The 25,075-nt window shown below is 46.3% G+C and overlaps 1 protein-coding gene across 2 annotated transcripts in view; it reads right to left on the reverse strand.

Moving 5' to 3' along the window:
- The window catches only part of PAK1 (p21 (RAC1) activated kinase 1), a 103,144-nt gene that overhangs the window by 36,459 nt on the left and 41,610 nt on the right, over nt 1-25,075 (reverse strand). For both annotated transcript variants that reach the window (XM_083436543.1, XM_083436544.1), the window contains 2 exons: nt 8,945-9,155; nt 2,501-2,601 (listed from right to left, as the gene is read on the reverse strand). In XM_083436543.1, the coding sequence (XP_083292669.1) occupies nt 2,501-2,601; nt 8,945-9,134 (291 nt within the window). In that variant the 5' untranslated portion in view covers nt 9,135-9,155. The remainder of the gene's footprint in view (nt 1-2,500; nt 2,602-8,944; nt 9,156-25,075) is intronic.

Below are 25,075 nucleotides of genomic sequence, written 5' to 3' on the forward strand. Positions count from 1 at the left end.
TTGCTATTCTGGCTTCTGGGATAGCTGCGCAGCCTGCATTCACTCCATACGACGCACACAAATTTCCCCTTACTTTTTAGGAGGGAAAAAGTGAGTCTTATAGAGCAAAAAATATGGTATATCTGAAAATCCCTTATTTTGGCTGCTGAGCCCTTATTTTCGAGGCTGCTGGTCTCTTACTTTCAAACCTGTAAGTTGACAGCTTAAAGGACCCTTCTAGCAGCAGTGTGTGCTAGAGATGGGCATAGGTTCAGTGGTTCAAACTCCAGCATCTCCAGCTATGGCCAGGGGTCTTTCCTGTCTGAAATCCTGATGCTGCCAGCCTGTGTATGCAACGCTGCACTAGAAGGACCAGTAGTCTGACTCAGGATGAGCCCCTTTCCTATGTTTCGAGGTTACCGTTTTTTTTCGCTCCATAAGACGCACCAGACCACAAGACGCTCCTAGTTTTTGGAGGAGGAAAACAAGAAAAAAAATATTCTGAATCTCAGAAGCCAGAACAGCAAGAGGAATCGCTGCACAGCAATCCCTCTTGCTGTTCTGGCTTCTGGGATAGCTGCGCAGCCTGCATTCACTCCATACAACGCACACAAATTTCCTCTCACTTTTTAGGAGGGAAAAAATGAGTCTTATAGAGCAAAAAATACGGTATATCAATAGATCATCCAAAACCACTTTGGAAGTCCATATCGTGATGTCAGTTCCATAAATTGGGTCCTCCCTTAAAGAGGGCACGTGTTGCGGTGAGACCTGGATAACCGACACCCTGTGTTGTGGGTGGGTACGATTGATCAGCCACAACACCGACTGGTAGGTACCTCATAAAAGGTAAAGGTAAAGGGACCCCTGACCATTAGGTCCAGTCATGGCCGACTCTGGGGTTGTGGCGCTCTTCTTGCTTTATTGGCAGAGGGAGCCGGCGTACAGCTTCCGGGTCATGTGGCCAGCATGATTAAGCCGCTTCTGGCGAACCAGAGCAGCGCACGGAAACGCCGTTTACCTTCCCGCTGGAGTGGTACCTATTTATCTACTTGCACTTTGACGTGCTTTCGAACTGCTAGGTTGGCAGGAGCAGAGACCGAGCAACGGGAGCTCACCCCGTCGCGGGGATTCAAACCGCCGACCTTCTGATCGGCAAGTCCTAGGCTCTGTGGTTTAACCCACAGCGCCACCCGCGTCCCAGGTCCCTCGTAGCTGGGTGCAATCTGACCAATGGGACGCAGTCCAAACAGTTCAAGGGACCTATTTAGGCCCATGCACGTGACCCAGAGCTTCCTCTTTCAGCGCATGCATTCGGAACACCCACCCACCTCTCCCTACTTTTAGGGCTTTGCGCTTGACCTTGCTGTGCTGTTGAGTGTCGTCTGTCATTGGGACAGGGGCACGGCAGGAATTTCCCCCACTTGGCTGATGGGCTGTTGCCTTTTGGTTTCGCCTGCCGTGTAGCAAATCATCACAACTTGTACGGTTGCGGATAGGCTCTGGTTCGGGTGATAGGGATGGGAGAAGGCTCTCGCCATCCCTATGTGAAGGGTATTCCATTAAAGGAATCCAGGGACTCGATGGTTTGGTCAACCCCTGAGAGGGGGTTGTGCCCGTGCCTGAGTCCAGGGGGGCATTTGGGTGGCAGAGATAGCCTGTTCCCGGCTTTCCACTTATCCAGGTGTTCACCCTTGGCTGACCTTTGCTGGTGCCACGGGTCAGCGCTGCCTGCATGGCAGGGAGCTAGTCCAAGCAGAGCCTTTGCAACTAGTCATTTTCTGTAATCAATAAAGTTGTGGCCTAAATTCTGCCAAAAACCAAAACCAAAATTGAGAGTCAAATGTGAAATTATTTAGGGGGGAGGTTTCTGGGTCTGAACATGCAATTTTTGACCTGGCAATATACAGTGATACCTCGGGTTACATACGCTTCAGGTTACATACGCTTCAGGTTACAGATTCCGCTAACCCAGAAATAGTGCTTCAGGTTATGAACTTTGCTTCAGGATGAGAACAGAAATCGGGCTCCGGCGGCACAGCAGGAGGCCCCATTAGCTAAAGTGGTGCTTCAGGTTAAGAACAGTTTCAGGTTAAGTATGGACCTCCAGAACGAATTAAGTACTTAACCCGAGGTACCACTGTATTGCGAATCACGCTCTGTGTGCGTGCTATGCAAAAATCAGCCAATGCCTCTACAAAGCTCCGTTCTTATTTAGGACATCGTGATGTTATCAGTATATTGCTGGTGATAATATTGCAGTGCTGAAAACTAGGTGTCGCCCAGCCCTAAAACGCAGGGTTGTTGTGAGGATAAAAGAGCGAGGGCAAGACACCACGGTGAGGCCCATGAATGAATCGCTGGGTAGAGAGAAAATAAATACCCCAACCATCAGTTACTAAATAGATCACCGATGGCCTGCAATTTATATCCATCAGCACAACAGGTAAGAACCGTCCACCATTTCCATTCATATCTCTCGCTGCCGCCCCTCACCCAAACTGTCCCCCTTTCTCCTTACTGTGAATTCGCCTGTGACGGCATCAAACCCAACGTGAATCGTGTGCTCAAAGTCGGAAGGGAGTGAGATTTCAGGGCGCTCTTTCTCTTTCTTCTTGTTGGCTGTTTGAAGGGGAAGAAAAAAACCATCCCCAAAAGGGGAGGAACTACGTTAGCCAGCACTGTTACTATCGATTTATATAGACAGACAAGACAGTTTATACTTGCTTCAAATCAAGTCTTACTGACTAGTGATTTAAATCAAATCCACCCTGGTTTGGAAAAAGCTCCGAGCCATGGGGAAAGAAGCTACCATATTGATAAGAGGATCAGCGCACAAGATGGAATAAGCCCCCACCCCCAGGTCTTTCTCAGCACAGACCAGAGAGCTCATGTTGACGATCACCTGCAGGCTGCTGAACTACAACTCCCATAATCCCTGGACATTTGCCAGCCTGGCTGGAGACGATGCCTTATGAGGAATGGCTAAGGGAGCTGGGCATGTTTAGCCTGGAGAAGAGGAGGTTAAGGGGGGATATGATAGCCATGTTCAAATATATAAAAGGATGTCACATAGAGGAGGGAGAAAGGTTGTTTTCTGCTGCTCCAGAGAAGCGGACACGGAGCAATGGATCCAAACTACAAGAAAGAAGATCCCACCTAAGCATTAGGAAGAACCTCCTGACAGTAAGAGCTGTTCGACAGTGGAATTTGCTGCCAAGGAGTGTGGTGGAGTCTCCTTCTTTGGAGGTCTTTAAGCAGAGGCTTGACAACCATATGTCAGGAGTGCTCTGATGGTGTTTCCTGCTTGGCAGGGGGTTGGACTCGATGGCCCTTGTGGTCTCTTCCAACTCTATGATTCTATGATGGAAGTTGGGTCCTGCAACATCTTCAGGGCAGCAGGTTCCCTATTCTTGCCCTAAGCAGTTTGGGAGCAGGTTATTTGACTGTACCCACACGGACCTGCTAAACCTCAAGAGCCCTTGCACTTAGCAAACTACGGTTCCCAGGATGCTTCAGGGGGAAACGGTGACTGTAGAAAGTGCTAATGAAGTCCTTTGAATGCATAGTGCAGACGGGGCCTTAGTGAGCTAATAGCTACTACGGGCTGAGACTGATTTTTTTAAAAATCCCCGAAGTTTTGTGGGCAGGCAGAAATTCTACTGATATGGCTCTTCCTCAGCTAGAAACCCAAGTATATGGAAAGGTTGCTCTTGCAGCTGTTAAGCATGGAGGCAGCTAGGGGAGAGGAAGGAAACTCAAAATAACATTTTAGAGTTATATACTTAACAAGTTTTAGGAGGAAGTGCTGAACTGTATGACTCTGACTGTGCAGAAAAAGTTAAATCTCTCAGCAGAGAATATTCTTTTGAACTATATACCTGCAGTATGGAAATTAACAACAGGACACCAAAAATTCTACGTGGTGAACATTTTCCTTTCTCCTTCTGTGATGTGGACTTCCCTGGCTTTTTTCTGGCCCACGTAGGACCAGTCTGGATAGTTGGCCTTGGTGAAGATTTGACGTTTTCATCCCCAAATAGTTTTTGATTTGAGTGTCTACTAAAATGAGGCTGCATTTTAATGTTGTACTTATTCTTGTTTTTAAGTTGTATTTTAATCAATTGTTTTTACCTGGTGTTAGCCGCCCTGAGCCCGGTCTTGGCTGGGGAGGGCAGGGCATAAATAAAATTTATTATCATTATTATTATTATTAAGAGTGATATTGACGAATTGGAAGAATATGAAAGCCTTGAATCAATGGACTGAAATAATAATAATAATAATAATAATAATAATAATAATAATAATAATAATAATGATTTATTAATACTCCACCCATCTGGCTGGGTTTCCCCAGACAACACTTGTAACTTACGAATGGTCTGCTTACAGATATACTTTGTTGGATAAACCTGATAACATTTGGAATGTTGTAGGCTATTAACTTTTATATATGCATTAGGATAATAACACTATATCAATTTATGTAAGAATGTATTATGGGAGTATATTACATTGCATTTTTGAAGATTCCCGTCCCCCTTTATTTTACACATCTTTGTTCTCTCTCTCCCCCCCCCATTTCCCCCCTTTTTTTCTTCGTACCACTTTATTTCTTTTAAATAGTAATTATTTCAGTAAAAAACATGAATATTAGAACACAATTTTTAAAAGAACCCTTCAGAGTTAGCTCTTAATTTTCACATGGTATTTTAGCGCTATCCTAAAGCTGTTAAAATGCAGAAACCCACGCTAACTAGGGACACTCGGCTGCCCACTTTAGAGAGTCCCCCTAAATTAGCCCAGCGTGGAAGGTCCTCTGCTAATGCCATTAACTCTTTCTGTGTCCTTGCATAAGCAGTTTAAAAGCAAAACACACGACTGCAGCTACGGAGAACTACATTAATTACCTTCAAACCCTGTTAAATACCACTGGCCTGTATGTTGTTATGGGATGGGCTGGATTACAATGAGCATACGAGCAACAGATGGTTTTTGCCGACCAAAATCCGAAGAGCTTTGGCGGTCTGGGTCTGAACGCATTAAAATATTAACGCTATAATCTTTTTTTCCTTTTTTTCTCTCTCTCTTTTCCCCCCGGCAATGCTAAAACACTGTACAGAGCAGCGTGAGGCAGGAGCTTACGGGGATTAGCAATTTTAAGGCCCGCTGAACCCGGATTTGCAATCTAATCCCTTTTGATAGCGTTTGTGGGAATTTTCGACGGGGCCTTACGAGCAAGGCCAGAACTTTAAAACTTTTACAAGCAGGATTCTTAAAAGCGGGCCTCTCCCTTCTCTAACGGGTTAATCTTTCCCCAAACTGGTAGAAAGTTAGCCAAAAACCAGTGACTTCGCCCAGGTTGTTGTGCAGAAGATCATGGCATGCTGGGATGCAAACTATAGGGGGCAGAAGGTATTTCAGCCCCCTCAATATTTGTGGGTCGGGGCCCGAGCTGGTTAGATTACACTCCCTCTGGAGGAGGTGGTACGTAGTTTAGGGGTACTTCTGGACCCTCAGCTGTCGCTTGGGTGACCACAGTGGCCCACCTGTGCCGCTATTTGGATAGGGATAGCCTAACTATTTCTGTCTATGCGCTGGCAACCTCTTGGTTAAAGTAAAGGTAAAGGGACACCTGACCATTAGGTCCAGTCGTGGCCGACTCTGGGGTTGCGGAGCTCATCTCGCTTTACTGGCCAAGGGAGCCAGCATACAGCTTCTGGGTCATGTGGCCAGCATGACTAAGCCGCTTCTGGCGAACCAGGGCAATGCACGGAAACGCCGTCTACCTTCCCGCCAGAGTGGTACCTAATGATCTACTTGCACTTTGACGTGCTTTCGAACTGCTAGGTTGGCAGGAGCAGAGACCAAGCAACGGGAGCTCACCCAGTTGTGGGGATTCGAACCGCCGACCTTCTGATTGGCAAGTCCTAGGCTCTGTGGTTTAACAGCGCTACCCGCGTCCCTTAACCTCTTGGTTAGACACTGCAATGCATTATACTTGGGGCGGCCCCTGAAGACAGTCTGGTGCAGAATTCGGCGGCTAGGCTGCACACTGGGACAAGACGGTTTGAGCACCAATCCTGGCTCGACTAAACTGGCAGCCAATTGGTTTCCGGACCCGATTCAAAGTGCTGGTTTTGACCTATAAAGCCTTAAACGGCTCAGGACCGCAATACCTCAAGAACCGCCTCTCCCCATATGAACCGACTCGGCCCCTGCAACCATCATCTGTGGCCCTTCTTTGTGTGCCTCCTCCAGGAAAGGTCCGGAGGGTGGCAACACGGGCGCCATCGTTATATAACTTTGGGTGCTAGGCAGTGGCGTAGCGTGGGGGTGCATGGGGGCCGTCCGCACCGGGCGCAACATCTGGGGGGGGCGCGCTCGCACTCGCAGCTCTCTGCCCCTACCTGGCTCACTCACTCTCTCTCACTGCAGTGCTGGCTGTGCGAATCCAATCCGAGCTGCCGGGTCGCCGCCCACTGTGGGGGGGGGGGTGCCAGGCGTGCGGTGCGGAGAGAGAGCGAGGGACTATCTGGGGGAGGGACAGTGCAGTGGGGGGGGGCAAATTACTTGCCTTGCCCCGGGTTAGGGGGCGCAAATTACTTGCCTTGCCCCGGATGCTGACAACCCACGCTACGCCACTGGTGCTAGGCAAAAACATTTCTCTTCTCCGGGGCTTGGGCTAGTTAAATAATCTATTGCCTTTTAAACATGTGGGGAGGGGGGTATTATTTTCTGCATTTTTATACTGTGAACCAGATAAAGGGCAGCATATTAATTTAATAAAGAAATAGTAAGGAAATACTATACAAGGTATGTTTTCGATGTACAAAGCCCTACATAGCTTGGGGGGTCCCAACATATTCCCACATATCCAACTGATTGCTGTGTTTTGCAAAAGTGCACCCCACGGCTACCATTCTATCAGGAAGGTCTGATCCTCATGATGTCAGAATTGGGCCTTCTGATATGATGGTTCCTCTACCAATAGGATCTCTCTCCTATTAGTATCAGAGGGGGTGCCTCTCCTATCAGCTTTTCAACCCCTGTTAAAGGCATTCCTCTTTCAAAAAGCCTTCTAAAACCCTTATCCCCGTTGGCATCTAACTTGAAACTACAGTCGCATCTTGGAAGCTGAATGGAATCCGTTCCAGAAGTCTGTTCAACTTCCAAAAACGTTTGGAAACCAAAGCACGGCTTCTGATTGGCTGCAGGAAGCTCCTGCAGCCAATCGGAAGCCGTGGAAGCCCCGTCGAACATTCGGCTTCCCAAAATAGTAGCAAACCAGAATAGCCGCTTCCAGGTTTGCGATGTCCGGGAGCCGAAATGTTTGGGAACTAAGCTGTTTGACTTCCAAGGTACAACTGTATACTGTTTTTCTGTCCATGCGGTTGCTTTTTTAAAAAATTGTATCTATTTTTAAAAAATTGTTTTCCAATAAGCAAGATGTTATATATTCAACTGTTTTATACATATATCGAAAATCACTTTGGGAGTGCCTCACGGGAAGCAATTCCTTCAGAAAGACTTTATTAATGTCCTGGTCTCCCTTTCTGGCCTCCTTCAAAGTCGCTGCTTACGTCTGAGTAAATATGTTGGATCCAAAACATATTTACTTGAGCCGCAAGTTCTCTCGCTTTAAAAAAAAAAATTGCACCCAAGGACGTGTCTTGAGGATTCTAGCCTCAATTAGAATTCTAACTCAAGATTGCAACTTAAACCCAAGAGTAAACAATCTTGACTTGCTGCCAAAAATATGCAAAGGGTTTGTTTGACTTCTTCACGACTGAAGAAACAGCAATGAGATGTTTTCCTGATCTGACTTGCAGAAGTCACATCTCTTGCCATTAGAAGAGTTTGCCTTTGAAACAGCAATGTGGCTGGCAGACATTTCCCAGCATAGAGATGCAGCGGTGTCACAGCTTCACCTGTTGAGCTTTGGCCTGTCACAGAAAGAGCCCTGCCAGAAAAAGAAGGGTGCGAAAGCAGGATGGCAAGGGGCAACAGAGGTGCCTTGAGACACGGCTCTGTCAAATGATCCGAAGGGCTCGTGTCAATGAAACCAAACAATTGCATTTCTTCGACTAGTCCAGCATTGGACTAGATCAGGGACAGCCAACTCCTAATAGACTGTGATCTACTTACAGTATAAAAAAATGGCATTGATCTAACCATTGTCATAAAAAGACTGGCAGTGATAATTATTATTATTAATTATTTATACCTTGCCCATCTGGCTGGGCTTCCCCTGCCACTCTGGGCGGCTTCCAACAAAATATTAAAATACAGTAATGCATCAAACATTAAAAGCTTCCCTAAACAGGGCTGCCTTCAGATGTCTTCTAAAAGTCTGGTAGTTGGTTTTCTCTTTGACATCTGGTGGGAGGGCGTTCCACAGGGGCGGGTGCCACTACTGAGAAGGCCCTCTGCCTGGTTCCCTGTAACTTGGCTTCTCCCAGCGAGGGAACCACTAGAAGGCCCTCAACCCTGGACCTCAGTGTCTGGGCTGAACGATGGGGGTGGAGACGCTCCTTCAGATATCTAGCCAAAGTTGTGGAGCTTTTTTTAGTAAGCCAAAGTTGGGGGGGGGTTGCTTTTTTTGTAAGAAGATCGCTGTGGGTCAGAGATCAACCAGGATGTACCAGGAACACACCGCTATCTACCAGTAGATCAGATCGCTATCTACCTGTTGGACATGCCTGGACTAGATGATCCTTGGGGTCCCTTCCAATTCTGCAATTCTGCAACACGATTCCGAGACTCTAGAAACACAGAATCCTAGAAAGGTGGGGGGAACCCAAAGGTCTCTAGCCAACATCCGGCAACGCAGGGAATCGAAGTCACCCAACCTCTGCTTAAAAACCTCCTCTTGGAAGAGCAGCGGTTTCATGGGGAGCGATTCTCAAATGAAATCAATGAGCAAGCAAGCAAGCAAAAGGCAAAAACGAGGCCAGCGTACTTTTGTCTCCCGGTAAGATGGAGCGGTAAAAGCGGTCCCTCTTCTTCTTCTCTTCCGGGTTAGGAGGCAAAGGTTTGGAGCCGTGGTTCAGGGGTCCCGCCTCTTTGCTCCCGCTGCCTATCATCGTGCTGGTGTTCCTCATTGGAGGAGCCGGGGGCTTGTCTTCTGCTTCTAGGCCATTATTGGACATCTTCAGCGACAACAGCTACAACTAGGATCAAAAGAAACACGGGGTCTGGACACAGTCAATGGAGGTGCACGGAAATCAGGCAGAGGCGGGTATAATATATTTTTCCATGTACAGGCATAAAGGTAAAGGTAAAGGGACCCCTGACCATTAGGTTCAGTCATAGCCGACTCTGGGGTTGCGGCGCTCATCTCGCTTTACTGGCCGAGGAAGCCAGAGTACACCTTCCGAGCAACGGGAGCTCACTCTGTCACGGGGATTCGAACCGCCAACGTTCTGATCAGCAATCAGAACTACTATCAGTAATAGTGCCACAGTATTCTGCTCTGGTCAGACCTCACCTGGAGTACTGTGTTCAGTTCTGGGCACCACAGTTCAAGAAGGACACTGACAAACTGGAACGTGTCCAGAGGAGGGCAACCAAAATGGTCAAAGGCCTGGAAACGATGCCTTATGAGGAACGGCTAAGGGAGCTGGGCATGTTTAGCCTGGAGAAGAGGAGGTTAAGGGGTGATATGATAGCCATGTTCAAATATATAAAAGGATGTCACATAGAGGAGGGAGAAAGGTTGTTTTCTGCTGCTCCAGAGAAGCGGACACGGAGCTTTTTTAGGGGGGATTGCCAAAAATCGCTCATTCGCCTGACCCACGCTGCCACTCGCATGCATAGCAAAAGCCTATCATCTGCCCCCTCGTTGGCAGAAGCCGCCAATCGCTTGCCCAATTGCCGCAGCGACCGCCAATCAACACCAGCCCTTGACGCAGCCAGCAATAACACGCCCAATAGCCGCTGACAAATCTCCGGCTCACAGCAGCAACCAATCACACATCCCCCCTATGTACTATCCATGTATAAGACGACCCCCAATTTTTAACAAAAATTTTAAACAAAAAAACCCTCGTCTTATACACAGAAAAATACGGTATTCTGCTACAGTGGTACCTCGATTCTCGAACGTAATCTGTTCCGGAAGACCGTTCGAGTTCCGAAACATTTGGAAAACAAGAAACTCAATATGGAAGCGTCAATTCAATTGAGAAAATTGAAAAACACACAGCGGAAGGAGGCACACTAAAAAACGGAAGCATTTACTTTCAGGTGTTTGGTGTTTAGGTTCTGAAATGTTTGTCAACGGAGATGTTTAAAAACTGAGGTACCACTGTATTCCGCTGCCTTACAAGCACAGGATTTGGGGCTAAAATAAAATTAGGACCGTACTTGGAATGAGAACCAGTTCAGCATCAGAACAAAGTTCACTGTATTCATTCAAAACAAATCTCTGAACTACACCTGAAAATAGTTCTTGTAATCATCGGCTGAACTGAACATGAATTAAGTTCATTCTGGGGTGGATCAGTAGTTCCCAAACTTTTTCCAAAACTCACCCCCAGTGCCCCCTCCCCTATAAAAAGCATTATTCAGAAAGCGGTGTGCACTACCGCTAAGGAAGATAATATCACAATGACATTTGAAGCAGTCACGAATAATCACATATTTATTCAAAATCCAATTAGAACTGTTTAGCTAAAATTCAACCAAACTGATGGATTCGATCTCGTGACCCCAGCTTTCCAACCAGCAGTCGCCGCTACCTGTGCCTTTGAAAGATCTCTGCGGCAGGCAAGACTTGAGGAAGTCAAAGCTTTTCCAGTTATCGACTCAGTAGGAAAAGCTTCCGCTGCTATATTACCACAGGTCAGGCAGCGGTTAGAAAGCAAGTGGCTCCAACTATTTTTAGACACATGCAAAAAGAGAAAAGTTGGCGATGATGGCAGGGCTAGGGATGCCAGTTGAAAAACTGGCATTGCCTGCTCTTGTGCCGCCAGCAGCTGGCAAAGATGGAAGGAGTCAACAGAGGGGGCTTTTCACCCCAGTTCGGAGACCCAACAAGCCTCAGCTGTGTTTGGCCTGAAATGTATGTAAATAGAAGAAAGTACAGTGGTGCCCCGCAAGACGAATGCCTCGCAAGACGGAAAACCCGCTAGACGAAAGGGTTTTCCGTTTTGGAGGTGCTTCGCAGGACGAATTTCTCTATGGGCTTGCTTCGCAAGACGAAAATGTCTTGCGATTCCTGGGGTGTTTTTTTCGCTCCCCACCCCCTTTTTCTAAGGCACTAAGCTGCTAATAGCCTTTTAGCAGCTAATCCGCTAATCCCTTAAACCTTTAATAGCCACTAATAGCCACTAAACCGCTAGTAGCGCTAATCCGCTAATGGGCTTGCTTCACAAGACGAAAAAACCGCTAGACGAAGAGACTCACGGAACGGATTCTTTTCGTCTTGCGAGGCACCACTGTACTGTATTTTTCGCTCCATAAGATGCACCTGACCATAAGACACACCTGGCTTTAGAGGAGGAAAACAAGAAAAAAAATATTCTGAATGAAACAGTGGATGTATGATTTTTGTGGTTCATGCTGTGGTGATTTGAAGGTGAGTTTGGGGTAGCCCAATGCAAAAATCCTGAGAATCCATATGGATCCGTGCTTTGTAACCAGGTTTTTGCGCCATTGCGGCCCCACGAAACAGTGGATGTGTGCTTTTTTTGGTGCCGGCTGTAGCCATGGACATGCTTTGTGATCTGATGGTGAATTTGGGGTGACCCAATGTAAAAATCCTGAGGATCCATGGGCTTTTACCTCTCCCCTCCCAAGCAGCCTCCTTTATCGCTAGCCTCCCTTATCTCCCTCCCAATTGCTTACTGATCAGCTGCTTCCTTTCAACACTCCCTTCCCTCTTGTTTGCCTTAGTGTCTTTTCCTTAGCTGGAGCAATTTTTTGCTCCTCCTTTTCTTCTAATTTCTCTCCTCATTGATTTAGTCTTCCTGTCTCCTCTCCTTGCAAGTTTGCTGTCTTTACCTCCCAGGCAGCCTCCTTTATTGCTAGCCTCCCTTATCTCGCTCCCGATCGCTTGCTGATCAGCGGCTTTGTTTCAACACCCACTTCCCTCTTTCAAAAAAAAAAGCATGATCTGCTTTTCGCCCCTGGGCAATTCGGCTCCAGGGACCACACATTCGCTCCATAAGATGCAGAGACATTTCCCCTTACTTATTAGGAAGAGTGCGTCTTATGGAGCAAAAAATACGGTACTTCTTCACACAGCACTTAGTTAAACTGTGGAACTCCTTGCCACAGCAGGTAGCGACAGCTGCCAACTTGGATGGCTTTAAAAGAGGATTAAACGAATTGATGGAGAGACTTACATATCTGAGTTCCTTTCCCCCCCGATAATAATTTTTATTAATTTTCAATTACAACAATCCAGTGCTTTTTTTCTAAAAACAAACAAACGTTTAGGTATACTCTCATTTTCCTACTCATATTGAAATACTGCCCCTCAATGAGGTCAAACTTAGATTCACAATATGTTTAGGGGTACGCATACCCCAAGGGGAAAAAAGCAGTGCAATAATCCAATAAAAGCCTCATTATGTCCATACCAAATTATAATACAATTAATAATGCCAATCTTTCAAATGCCAAATTATACAATTTATGCGGCCAACAGCATGCTAGAGTTTGATTATTTACATAATTTCTGCGTTCCATAATCTTATTCCAATTACACACCAGTCAGAAAAACCCTTATACCACAGCTACAATTATAACGATTTCCATTCGCATTAACACACTAAATTATTTATAATCCTATAGGTGAAGCATTCAAACTCTGTCTTTATTCTTCTTGTTCTGTCCATAGTGTTTCTTCCTGTCTTTGTGTTATATTTGTGTGTGTATGTATGTGTGTGTATACATATATGTGTGTGTGTGTGTGTGTGTGTGTGTGTGTACAGTGGTACCTTAGGTTACATAGGCTTCAGGTTACAGACTCCGCTAATCCAGAAATAGTGCTTCAGGTTAAGAACTTTGCTTCAGGATGAGAACAGAAATCGGGCTCCGGCGGCGCAACAGCAGCAGGAGACCCCATTAGCTAAAGTGGTGCTTCAGGTTAAGAACAGTTTCAAGTTAAGTACGGACCTCCGGAATGAATTAAGTACTTAACCGAGGTACCACTGTGTGTGTGTGTGTGTGTGTGTGTATCTGAGTGTCTGAAGAGGACCTTAACCTAGAGAAAGGTGAGGAAGAAGGTGTTAAGAGATACTGCTCAACTGTCCCGATTTAAGTGGGATATCCTGGAATTACAGAAGCCATCCCTGGCTTCTGACTGGATCCCAGAATATATTTTTGTTCCGGCACTCTGGTGAGTCTGCTGGCTCTCATGGGACCAAAAAAATCTGAGCATCCCAATTTGGATCACTCGGATGTTGATGGGTATGGTAAAGTAAAAGGCAAAAGGTAAAGGACCCCTGGACAGTTAAGTCCAGTCAAAGGCGACTACGGGGTTGTGGCGCTCATCTCGCTTTCAGGTCGAGGGAGCCGGAGTTTGTCCGCAGACAGCTTTCCGGGTCATGTGGCCAGCAGGACTAATCAGCTTCTGCTGCAATGGGACACCATGACGGAAACCAGAGCGCATGAAAATGCCATTTAACTTCCTGCCACAGTGGTACCTATTTATCTACTTGCACTGGCGTGCTTTCGAACTGCTAGGTTGGCAGGAGCTGGGACAGAGCAATGGGAGCTCACCCTGTCGCAGGGATTCGAACCGCCGACCTTCTGATCGGCAAGCCCAAGAGACTCAGTGGTTTAGACCACAGCGCCACCTTTTACCTTATGGTAAGACAGACTTGCTAACTATCTGGCACCTTCTGTAGATTATTGTATTACCTGGGGAAGAACCCCAAGGAAGCTGGAGTCACTGCATAAATACTTGCAACCGGGACTCACGCTTGGGCATAATAGCCCACAGATCATAGGTCTGCACAGCAGAGACTGTACTTTTTGAGAATACTAAGGAAAAACCATCTTCCGCAGAAACTGCTGCTTGCCTTCTATCACTGTGCCATTGAGAGCGTGCTCACTTATGGCTTATGTGTGTGGTACGGAAGCTGTACTACCCAGGACAGGATGGGGTTGTACAGGGTTGATAAGGCAGCAGAGAGCATTGTTGGCTGCCCACTCTCCACCTTAGAGCAGATTTATGCCACAAGGTGCCATAGGAAGGCACTGGACATAGTAAAAGATCCATCGCATCCTGGTCACTGTCTCTTCGAGCTCTTGCCGTCGGGACGGAGATACAGGACGATGAAGACAAGAACGAGCCGTCTTAAGAACGGCTTCTTCTCCAGAGCAATCTCAGCCCTGAATGGGAAGCCCGGACTTTGAAAGTCATCTAATCTCCCTTGCTGTATTTTACTAGATTGTTTAATTAGTGTTTTTATGGAGCAGTCAAGTAATTTTGTTGTCCCCGAAGGGGGCAATGACAATAAAGATATTATTATTATTATTATTATTCAGTGCTTCCATCACCCGGCAAAGGACCAAGCCCGGTTCAGGAAAGTTTTTAATGAGTGACATTTTAATGTATTTTTAATCTTTGTTGGAAGCCGCCCAGAGTGGCTGGGGAAGCCCAGCCAGATGTGCGGGGTACAAATAATAAATTATTATATATTATCACTTAGGAAGGATTCTCGGCACGATGAGGAGAAATCTGAAAACCACCGCTCCCACCAAAATGGGAACCAGTGTGGGAAAGCATTCAGAGTGTGCCCCAAGGTCACGCAAACACAGCAATCTCAAATCAGATATGCAAAGCAGCCCAGTTTATTTTGCATAATTTGCTTTGCCTCTGCAGAACATGGCCGGGGGGAGGAGGAGGAGGCGGGAGAGAGAGAGGAAAACATCTAGGGAGAATGTCGGCATTTGCTTACCTCTCACCCAGCAACAGTTCGGCTCAGGCTTGCTGATGTTTTCCCCAAGCATCAGGGCATAAAAGCCTCCGCTGCCATAAGGTCTAGAAACTTGCTTGAATTGAATGAAGGCCATGGTTGTCAGAACGCTGCATTCTAACACCAGGGATCCAAATTCCTTCCCTGCGTTATGTGATGCCGTGAAACTGATTTTGTGTGTTTGTGTGTGTTCCCTCACCGCGAAATGCAAGGATACAGGGAACCAGGCAGAGGGCCTTCTCGGTGGTGGCACCCGCCCTGTGGAACGCCTTCCCATCAGATGTCAAGGAAATAAACAACTACCTGACTTTTAGAAGACTTGTGAAGGCAGCCCTGTTTAGGGAAGTATTTGATATTTGAGGTTTTACTGTGTTTTTAATATTCTGTGGGCAGCCACCCAGGGTGGCTGGGGAGGCCTGGCCAGATGGGCGGCGTATAAGTAATAAATTATTATTGTTGTTATTATTATTATTATTATTATTATTATTATTATTATTATTATTAAATATTATTATTACCCTTATGTTTCCCTTCCCTTATGGTTTTGATCTATGGGCTACTTTTAAAATGAGGCTGCATTTTAAACCACATTTTAACCTGTATTTTAAATTGGTCCCCCCCACATTATGTTTTTATTGTAATTTTACTAGTGTTAACTGACAAACTGGAACGTGTAATTTTATTGTAATTTTACTAGTGTTAACTGCCAAACTGGAACGTGTCCAGAGGAGGGCAACCAAAATGGTCAAAGGCCTGGAAACGATGCCTTATGAGGAACGGCTAAGGGAGCTGGGCATGTTCAGCCTGGAGAAGAGGAGGTTAAGCGGCGATATGATAGCCATGTTCAAATATAGAAAAGGATGTCACATAGAGGAGGGAGAAAGGTTGTTTTCTGCTGCTCCAGAGAAGCGGACACGGAGCAATGGATCCAAACTACAAGAAAGAAGATTCCACCCAAACATTAGGAAGAACTTCCTGACAGTAAGAGCTGTTCGACAGTGGAATTTGCTGCCAATGAGTGTGGTGGAGTCTCCTTCTTTGGAGGTCTTTAAGCAGAGGCTTGACAACCATATGTCAGGAGTGCTCTGATGGTGTTTCCTGCTTGGCAGGGGGTTGGACTCGATGGCCCTTGTGGTCTCTTCCAACTCTATGATTCTATGAACCGCCCTGAGCCCGGCTCTGGCCGGGGAGGGCGGGTTATGAATAAAATTTGTTGCTGTTGTTGTTGTTGTTGTTGTTGTTGTTTTCACATATCCAAGGCTGATGGGGAGGAATTAAAAGAGAGAAGAGGCCGGTTGGATCAGACCAATGCCCACCTAACTTTCTGTTCTCACTGTGGCCAACCAGATGGCTGTGGGGACCCCGCAAGCATGACATGGGCAGGACATGGAGATCATGACTAGTAGCCATCGATAGCACTACCCCCCATGAACTTATCTACCCCTCTTTTAAAGCCACCCGTTACTTCTTGTGGCAGTGAGTTCCACAGTTGAACTACGCACTGCAGGAAGAAGTCCTTTTTCTTTGCCTGTGCTGAACCTTCCGACAATCAGCTTCGTTGGGTGTCCAAAAGTTCTAGCGTTATGTCAGAAGTTTTCTCCCTAGTTTCTTTCTCCAAACCCATGCAAAATCTTATAAATTGCAAAATCCTAAAGCACAGTACCAAAAACCTATGCGTGCCTCTGTGTACTTCACCCAAGCTGGCATCCTACAGGATTCCAAGCTCGGAGTTGTCAATTTCTGATTTACCGGTGCAGGAGGCATTTTAAACGAGCGGCACCGTAATTGATTCTCAGCACCCGGAACATTTTTCTATTAGGAAATCCCCGCAGGAAGGGATTTGTTGACGTGGTCCGGGGCAAAGTTCTCTCCTTGGCAAATGGAGGCATTCTCGAGCAATCTCCGCAGTGCAGGTGGGTGTTTCAGACACCAACTTTCTCCCTCTCCTGCTGTTCACGCCCCTGGCTGCCGGCCACCTTAGACATTCCCCCAGCGTGATCTCACGCCAGAGAAAAACGAAAACTGACAGCTGGAGGCACAGGTGGATTGGGGAAAGGGGAGAAAGAGAAGCAGAGCTGCTTGAAAAATTTCCAGAGAGTTCTCCTCGGCTGCATTTTAAAACGCGCTGTCGTGTTTGTCAATAAAATACATCACTTGTGACCATAGCTGTCAACTTACAGATTTGAAAATAAGGGGCCAGAAGCCTCAAAATAAGGGATCAGCAGCCAAAATAAGGGATTTTCTGGGTACAGGTATGTTCAACTTCTGAGCCCCTCCGAGCCAAAGGCAGAAAGCCCAGCCAGCAGCCAAATGAAGTTTTAAGCCGTGGTTCCCACAGCACAGCAACCCGGCAAAGGGGATGCAGCAAGGAAAACCACCGTCACCTCTCCGCTGGGAAGCGCTGAGCAAAGGCGAGTCCCCAGGCAACGCGGCCAATTTGATCGGCACAAGGCATGCAAGCTCCACCCCCCAGTCATTCTTAGACACCTTATTGGGTGAGCAACGTAGCCAAGCAACACAGTTGGAGCCTCCCTCCTCCCTGGCCGGCAGGGAGGGAGGGAGAGGGGCTGCTTCCTTTGAAACCCGGGAAATTTAAGGGACATCATCAATAAGGGACAGCAGCAGCGGGACACGGCGCTGGGATAAAGGACTTTCCCGCCAAATAAGGGACGGTTGACAGCTATGCTTGTGGCATGGGGTGCTTCCGGACTGCCACACTTTTTGGGTGGGATTCAATCAGAGACCACAAAATTCAGGTGGAGCAGTGGATTTGGGGATGGGGAATTGGACAACAAATCCACTTCCCCAAAAAGATTGGATTTTCACTTTTAAGGACAGTGAGGTTGGGGTAGAAGCACTGGAAAGTGTGAGGTGACACTTTGGCGCAACATCGTCCAACCTCCCCACGAACAATCGGACTGAATGCTCATTAAATAGCCGACATTGTCTAACGATGAAAGGTGAACCATGCCAGCAATTGCAAGCAGTCTCAGAATCGCAAGGGAGTAAGGAACTTAAAAATGGGGGGCGGGAATAATTGGCAGTTATTAACAGGATAACAAGTTATTATCCCCCATCTCAGGGGTTGGCCAACTTTTTCCGGACCAGAGACATGCTTGGAAATGCCAGACACTGCTGTGGGAATCACAAAAATATTCCGTTCACGGAAGAAATATAGTGGCGATTCTCAGAACCTCTCCACCAAACAGAACGAGGAGGAGGAGGAGGAGGAGGAGGAGGAGAAGAAGAAGAAGAAGAAGAAGAAGAAGAAGAAGAAGAAGAAGAAGCAGCAACCTGCCATTGCTTCCCCACATGCACACAAAAGCAAAAATTTAACAATTCAGAAAGGCAAGGGGCCTTGGTAGGTCCTATTGGGTATCTGAAGTCACTGTGGTACCTGTTTAGAACCCCATGTCTATGAAAATCAAGTCTTGACTTTGGACTTTCAGGTTGGCTATGCTTACATGAATAATTGCCATTAATAAACTTCTCTCCTTTGAAATGAATGGATCTCTTTCTAAGCCATCACCTAGTCACAGGTAGGTGGCCGTGTTGGTCTGCCGTAGTCGAAACAAAATAAAAAAAATCCTTCCAGTAGCACCTTAGAGACCAACTAAGTTTGTTCTTGGTATGAGCTTTGGTGTGCATGCACACTTCTTCAGATGCACTGAAACAGAAGTCACCAGACCCTTATATATAGTGAGAGGGTGGGGAGGGGTATTACTCAGAAGGGTGGTGGGAGTGGGTGATTGGCTGGTAGGTGTGGTAAACCTGTTAACGACTGCAATTGGTCTTACAGGAAAAAGCAATGGGTGAGATGGCTAGAAATGTATATTTATATTTATTAAATGTATATTTATACTTATCATGTATAATGAGATAAGGATACAATGTCTCTATTCAGACGAGGTCTCTCCATGGCTTTAAGTTTGGTAATAAGTTGCAACTCAGCAACTTCTCTTTCCAGTTTATTTCCAGGTGCCATAAGAAAGCGGCAGAGATATCACAGGATAGTGCGCACCCCGGAAATGATCTCTTTCAGCTTCTGCCTTCTGGAAGAAGGTATATGGTTATAAAGACCAGGACTAGCCGTCTGAGAAACAGTTTCTACCCAAATGCAATTCTGGTTCTAAACGCAGCATAGTGTATTTTAAAATGGGGTTTTAGAGTTTTTAGGGGGGTTTGAATGTTTTATGTAGTTTTTATGTAGTTTTATGTAGTTTTTCAATTTCATTGTTCTGCATGGGACAATGACAATAAAGATATCATAATCGTAATCATAAGAGATGAGTGGTGAATGCGGTGGAAGACTTTTATATTATTTTAACTAGGATTTATATATTGTAAGGTTTGAAGCATGAATTTGGTAATATAATAATATTAAAAGAAAAGAAAAAAATACCTTTCATAACCAATAATTTTTGTCTTTTGTCTTTTTTTTAGTTTGCATTTTAGAAAACATGTATATAAATGTGTTTACAGTGTTATGTATTGTTCTTTGTTTCTCTTTCTTTTTTTTGGTCTTTTCTTGTTAACTTCAATATAAATTAAAATAAAAATAAAAAAAGAGAGATGCATTTACTGCTTGGTAGGGGAGCAAACTCAGCAGTTCCTTCTACACCCCACCGGTCCCTCCCAACTAATCTTGCCCCACATCTTGCAGGGAATGGCAGAGGAAGGCTGGCTGTCCCTTTTACACTTTGCTGAAGAAGAAGAAGAGTTTGGATTTGATATCCCGCCTTTCACTCCCTTTAAGGAGTCTCAAAATAGCTAACAATCTCTTTTCTCTTCCTCCCCCACAACAAACACTCTGTGAGGTGAGTGGGGCTGAGAGACCTCAAAGAAGTGTGACTGGCCCTGGGTGCAGCAGCTGCATGTGGAGGAGCGGAGACACGAACCCGGTTCCCCAGATTACGAGACTACCGCTCTTAACCACTACACCACACTGGCTCTCCACTGAAATCCCAGCGCTGCCTGCAAATCCTTACTTTTAGCAAAAGCCCATTGTTGCGTCAAAGATGCCCCAGCACATCACCCTCACAGACCCGCACCCCTTGTTGGAAGTCTTCTGGGCACAAAGCAAAAAATAAATTCCAGAGAGGCTGATGAGCTATGCAAGATTTAGTGTTTTGCACAGTGCTATAAAGGGAAAGGAAGAGTCGCCTTACAAATTCATCATCTGCAAATATTAAAGGCAGAACCCAATTAAGCAGCCAACTTCTCATGACGACTCAGACGGGGACGATTCTTTCATGCGCTGGCACAATCATATATCATCTTCCAGGTTAAGCCTCCGAAAATGAACCAATGTAGAGACGAGATATATATATATATATATATATATATATATATATATATGCTTTCGTAGATTTTCACGGGTACAGGAATGCAGGTTTTGGTGTCCTCGGGTGTCTTCCCGTGTAAAAGTTGGGGTGTCTAGGCGACGTTTCGACGAGGTCTCACTCGTCATCTTCAGGCTGGTGCTTTCGGCTTCTTGTTACTGGAACAGAGCAGGATCTCAGTGTTTGAGTTCCTATAAATACTGTTGAGGAGGTGTGGTGTATAGCCTCCAATGTTCTGGGCAGAGAGGAGGTTCCCAGGCTAGTGTGCCTTTTCTTCTTTTGTTCCTTAATTACTTGAGGGATATCTTGAGTGATTTCTTGAGTGATTTCCTGAATCCCACTTAGGTGGGTCATTAGGTGTGGATTAGTTGCTAAAGCCTTCGTGTCTTGAACTCTTGAACTTTGTGAAGAGTTTTTCTGAGAAGATGGCTGTACTGCACTTGGTTGTGCTCTGGCTTGGCTTCGTGTATAGGGGCGAGCTGTGGTTTTGTGGCCTGTGCCAGCCAGATCTGTGTAGGGATTGCAGGGGGGTGCAGCATCCGGAGGTGCCACCCTGGTTTGGCTACTGGATGGTGTCTGTAATTTATCTGTGGAGAGGGTCTGGGTTTGGGTCTGGTGTGGTTGATTGGTGATGGCGTTCTGTGTGCCTCTGGATCTGGTGTCAGATTTTGTGGGGAGGGCTAATTTCCAGATGTCTGGCAAGCGGGATGTGTCGTCACGCTTGTTCATGTTGTGAGGGTGTTTCTCTATCTCGATGGCTTCCATGATTATTCTCTTGTGGTGATGTTCCATGTTAAAGAGCAATTTGGAATCTGCAAAATTAATTTCGTGTCCTGTTTCTTTCATGTGTTGGAAAAGAGAGGAAGTTTTTTCTTCTTTTTTGACGGCATTCTTGTGTTCTGCGATCCGTGCATTTATTCGTCTGTTTGTTTGTCCAATGTACGTGGCTGGGCAGACTTTGCAGGGTATTTCATAGACCCCTTGGTTTTCCAACTGAATTTTATCCTTGGGGTATATATATATATATATATATATATATATATATATATATATATATAAAATAGCTGCGTAAAGCAGAGTTCTTCAAAAGAATCCTGAGAAATTAAAGCTCAGAAATTGATGTCTTCCATCCAAGGCTCAAAACACCAGTGATAATTGCAGCTTTTGAAGTATCTTTGCCATTCACACTCAAATAATGTGTGCGAGGCTGCTCTGAAAGCATTATTTAAATGGAGAGCGTTGTTAATTCTCAACAGCGACGTTTAACCACATCTCCCAAAGCTACTAAATTTAGACTCCTCTGCGTCAGCTTCAAAGTCGCCACCACCTGTCCTGTAATCAACATGAAGCCAAGAAAACCAAATTGGATACTTCAAGTGTGTGTATTAATTCAGATCACAATCTGAAACGTTCGGTTGAGAAAGTAAAAAAAACACAACCCAAAACCATTAAGGTTGAACTGTGGACAAGAGCCTACTTGGCAGCTGATCTCATGCGGAAAAGATTTCATGCAGATATCCAAGCACAGAAGAGCAGCCCTGCTGGATCAAACCAGTTACAGAATCATAGAATTGAATCATAGAACTGTAGAGTTGGAAGGGACCTGAGGGTCATCTAGTCCAACCCCCTGCAATGCAGAAATTACAACTAAAGTATCCATGACAGGTGGCCGTCCAACCTCTGCTTAAAACCCTCCAAGGAAGGAGAGTCCACAACCTCCAGAGAGACACCATTCCACTGTCTAACAGCTTTTACTGTCAGAAAGTTCTTCCTGATGTTAAGGTGGAATCTGCTTTCTTCTAACTTGAATACATCGGTTTGGGTCCCACCCTCATGGGTAGGCAACCTAAGGCCCGTGGGCCGGATGCGGCCCAATCACCTTCTCAAACCGGCCCACGGACGGTCCAGGAATCAGCGTGTTTTTACACGAGTAATAATAATAATAATAATAATTTATTTTTTGTACCCTGCCCATCTGACTGAGTTTCCCCAGCCACTCTGGGCGGCTTCCAACAAAGATTAAGAATACATTAAAATGTCACACATTAAAAACTTCCCTGAACAGGGCTGCCTTCAGATGTCTTCTAAATGTCAGGTAGTTGTTTATCTCTTTGACATCTGATGGGAGGGTGTTCCACAGGGCGGGTGCCACCACCAAGTAGGCCCTCTGCCTGGTTCCCTGTAGCTTTGCTTCTCGCAGTGAGGGAGCTGCCAGAAGGCCCTTGGCGCTGGACCTCAGTGTCCGGGCAGAACGATGGGGGTGGAGACGCTCCTTCAGGTATACTGGGCCAAGGCCGTTTAGGGTAGAATGTGTGCTTTTATTTAAAAGGCATCTCTGGGTTATTTGTGGGGCCTGCCTGGTGTTTTTACATGAGTAGAATGTGTGCTTTTATTTAAAATGCATCTCTGGGTTATTTGTGGCGAATAGGAATTTGTTCATTTTCCCCCCCAAAATATAGTCCAGCCCACCACATGGTCTTAGGGACGGTGGACCGGCTCACAGCTGAAAAAGGTTGCTGACCCCTGCTCCAGAGCAAAACAAGTTTGTGCCACCCTCCACATGACAGCCCTTCAGATATCTGAAGATGGCTCCAGTCCAAGAATCTACCTCTAAAGAAATAGTCAGCCAGAAGCATCTGCTACACAGAACACAGAAACAATGGCTTTCCCCTGAAAATTTCAGAAGTATATCTGTGGTCTGCAATAAAGCGTTTCACTGCAGGCTCCTGCTGCTCAGCGTTCCCTCCAGCCAGCCAGGCCCACTTCCAGAGCACTCCATTACGTACCCCATGATTTCCCATTGCCTCCCACTCAAGAATCAGCAAGCATCCCTCATACACTGAGCATGCAGAGACCTCCCTGGGGTCCTTCGTCTCCACATCCCACTTGGGTTTTTCCCCCAACCCATTTTTTATGCTTCTGAAAATGGCGCCGTTGTTCCTCAAGTCAGCCGTCAACTCCTTATTCCATGTCGACACAGCCATTTTGGGTACATAAAGACCCGTGCTCTGAAGAGCAGCTTTCTGTCAGTACATAGGATAAACTGCTTTTGAATATGGAGGCTCTGTTTCGGTAATGCAGCTAATAGCTTCGACAGACCAATATCCTTCGTTTAATTCTGTCTGAAAGTCACGTAAGTTGTGGCCCTCACCATTTCATAAGCAGCATATAGTTCAGGTACAGGGTATCTAAAGGGCACACAGATAAGGATATCTAAAGCATATTGATTGTTGGAGTCTCACCAGCACTCATAAAAGCAAAGCATTTATAATTCATGCATGCCTAGATGCAGACAGAACTGCTGAGCTAATCTCATTTCTTTCATATGCGAGTTTTTATCTTTCTTTTTTTGAGTGCGGGTTGTACCTGCTAACTGAGAAATGCTTCCTGACCGATCCTGCAAAAGATCTCAGCTGTAGCTGTTCCCCCCCGTGACCAAGCGAGACAGTAGCAGAGACGAGTTATGCATCCTTTATATGTAGGGTTTTGGCTACATATAATGAAACACTTGAGACTATTTCTTCCTTCAGGAAACAACTTGTGTTTGGAGATATATGAAACCAACATGCTAGTCAGGAAGCGGGTCGCGGGTGGCGCTGTGGTCTAAGCCACTGAGCCTCTTGGGCTTACTGATCGGAAGGTTGGCGGTTCGAATCCTGGCAATGGGGTGAGCTCCCATTGCTCTGTCCCAGCTGCTGCCAACCTAGCAGTTCAAAAGAACACCAGTGCAAGTAGATAAATAGGTACCACTTCGGCGGGAAGGTAAACGCCATTTCCATGCGCTCTGGTTTCCGTCACAGTGTCTCATTGCACCAGAAGCGGTTTAGTCCTGCTGGCCACATGACCCAGAAAGCTGTCTGTGGACAAACGCCGGCTCCCTCGGCCTCAAAGCAAGATGGGCGCCGCAACTCCATAGTCGTCTTTGACTGGACCGAACTGTCCAGGGGTCCTTTACCTTTTGCCTTTTACTTTACCATACCCATCAACATCCGAGTGATCCAAATTGGGATGCTCAGATTTTTTTGGGTCCCATGAGAGCCAGCAGACTCACCAGAGCGCCGGAACAAAAAACATTCTGGGATCCAGTCAGAAGCCAGGAATGGCTTCTGTAATTCCAGGATATCCCACTTAAATCCAGGGGCCCTTTACCTTTTAGTTTGGAAGCAGCCATGGTTTCCTGCTGCAACTCTACCAGTAAACTATCATTTAATAAAACCTGGAAGTTTTATTTTCTGGTTGATTGGGGCATGGCTCGCGTCCAGAAACCATGACCAAGATTACATCTGGCACAAACTTGGCAGGTTTATCCAGAGCTCCCTCAACAGAAAGGGACGCGGGTGACACTGTGGGTTAAACCACAGAGCCTAGGACTTGCCGATCAGAAGGTCGGTGGTTCGAATCCCCGCAACAGGGTGAGCTCCCGTTGCTCAGTCCCTGCTCCTGCCAACCTAGCAGTTCGAAAGCAGGTCAAAGTGCAAGTAGATAAATAGGTACCGCTCCGGCGGGAAGGTAAACAGCGTTTCCATGCGCTGCTCTGGTTCGCCAGAAGCGGCTTAGTCCTGCTGGCCACATGACCCGGAAGCTGTACGCCGGCTCCCTCGGCCAATAAAGCGAGATGAGCGCCGCAACCCCCGAGTCGTCCACGACTGGACCTAATGGTCCGGGGTCCCTTTACCTTTTACCCTCAACAGAGAAGAAAAACCACAACAACCTTCCACCAAAAAACCCCCATGCTGCTACTGCCAACTTCCTAACTACCTCCTTGAGCACAAACACAGCCCTGTAGCTTCCACAGTCCCCATTTAACGGAGTCCTGGT

Source organism: Podarcis tiliguerta (genome assembly GCF_965153285.1).
Source record: "Podarcis tiliguerta genome assembly, chromosome: 4".
In the NCBI taxonomy this organism is placed as follows: domain Eukaryota; kingdom Metazoa; phylum Chordata; class Lepidosauria; order Squamata; family Lacertidae; genus Podarcis; species Podarcis tiliguerta.